At 39.9% G+C, this 1,595-nt stretch overlaps 1 gene segment (V, D, J or C); it reads right to left on the bottom strand.

Moving 5' to 3' along the window:
- Window positions 1-576: 576 nt before the first annotated feature.
- LOC118829693 lies at window positions 577-1,083 on the bottom strand. The segment is given in 2 exon segments: window positions 577-929; window positions 1,038-1,083. Coding segments are annotated over 2 exon segments (399 nt in total).
- Window positions 1,084-1,595: the final 512 nt, after the last annotated feature.

A 1,595-nucleotide genomic window follows, 5' to 3' on the forward strand; every position in this document is an offset into this window, starting at 1 on the left:
ATAGAATTCTATAAATTCCTCCCAAGCAATGAATATACTTCAGTAAAATGATAACCATGGACTTAAAAGTTTTTGTCATTACTTATCTATGTGAAAGGATATTTTCAAAGAAGAAATACATAAATCTCACTATAGAAAGCCATTAACAGATGAGTATGAGCAATCAATTTTGATGAAATGAAATATTTACTTGGAACCCCAATTAAGCAAATTGCTATTTCCCCCCCAAAAAGAATTCTATCTTTCTCATTAGTAGACCTGAATTACTGCAAAATGCACTCTATTATTATTATCACTATTATTATATTTTGAATTTTATCAATAAAATTTTAGGGAAATTTTATTTCTCTCTTGATATATAAGTACCTATATAAAATCCTCTATTTTGCCTGTTGGCATGTAAAGCCCAAAATATTTACTATCTGACCATTTGCTGAAAAAAGTTTGCTGACCCTTGTCCTAGATAATTTCCAAAGTCTTTTCTACCTCTAAATCTTATGATACTATAAATCTTTATTCTTCCTTGGGAACAGCACTACCTCACCTAAGGGACTCCGAAAAGGAAGAAAAAAACCCTTAGAGGAACATTTCAAAGACTGTCTCTGCAGGTTTGTGTTCAGCTCCCCTTATGAGACCTCCCACTGTGTCACTCAGAACACAGAAGTACACAGCTGAATCTTCCTTTTGAACATGGAGCTTCCTCAGATTGTAGGAGGTTTCAGTCTTATTGAGATTAGCCTGAAAACCTTTGTTGCTTTCCCCTGAAGAATGTCTCAGGAGGAGTTGAAGCTCTTGGTTGGGATACCAGACATACCAGAAGAGAAAAGGGGCCCCAGAATAGGAATAAGTGCATTTGAGCTCCACTGGAGACCCTTCAGAGACAGAGACCCGGTCTTCAGGCTGAGTCACTGACTGTGCTTCTGTTAGTCCTATTAAAAATAAAAATAAAAAGGAAATCACTACAAACAGAAGGAAATGTAGTTCAAAGGAGATTCTAAATGGAACAATGGAAATAAGTAGAATAAAATGTTACTCACTAGGTGTGAATAGCATCACAAGGATGAGAATGGACACAGAGGTCATGGCTCAGTAGGATGAAGCTGGGGTTCCTCTCTTATTGGGGGTAAGTGGTTCAGTGGGACTGAAGAGTAGGATCAAAATTACTTCAAGGAGGAGAAAGTCCTTCCTGTGAATTTCCAGGAGCAGGCTATCCTTCAGTGAGTCTGCTTACTTTCTGGCTGCCAATTCCATTGGGCTGTCACTGCTTCAAGAGTTCTTTCAGTCTGAGTGCCTTGAGGAGCTGTGGGCACCAGGGCTGGAAGGGATGGGAGGGCATGTTAGTGTGCTTCATTTTCAGAAGAGCCTGGCTCAACTTGTGCAGCATCACCCTCTGGAGGCCAATCACAGAAGTGTGGAGCACTTGTGGGTGCCCCAAAGCCTTCTTAGACACATTGTCCCACCTGTGCTGTTTGCAGATGGAAAGGTCATGGTTATGAACTGTGCTACCTACCATGCATTCCTCTGTAATGCAGATCTCAGGTAAGCTAGAATCCTCACTGAAAGATACTGAGAACTTTCTTAGGGTATTGTAAGGA

Source organism: Trichosurus vulpecula, chromosome 8, assembly GCF_011100635.1.
Source record: "Trichosurus vulpecula isolate mTriVul1 chromosome 8, mTriVul1.pri, whole genome shotgun sequence".
In the NCBI taxonomy this organism is placed as follows: Eukaryota; Metazoa; Chordata; class Mammalia; order Diprotodontia; family Phalangeridae; genus Trichosurus; species Trichosurus vulpecula.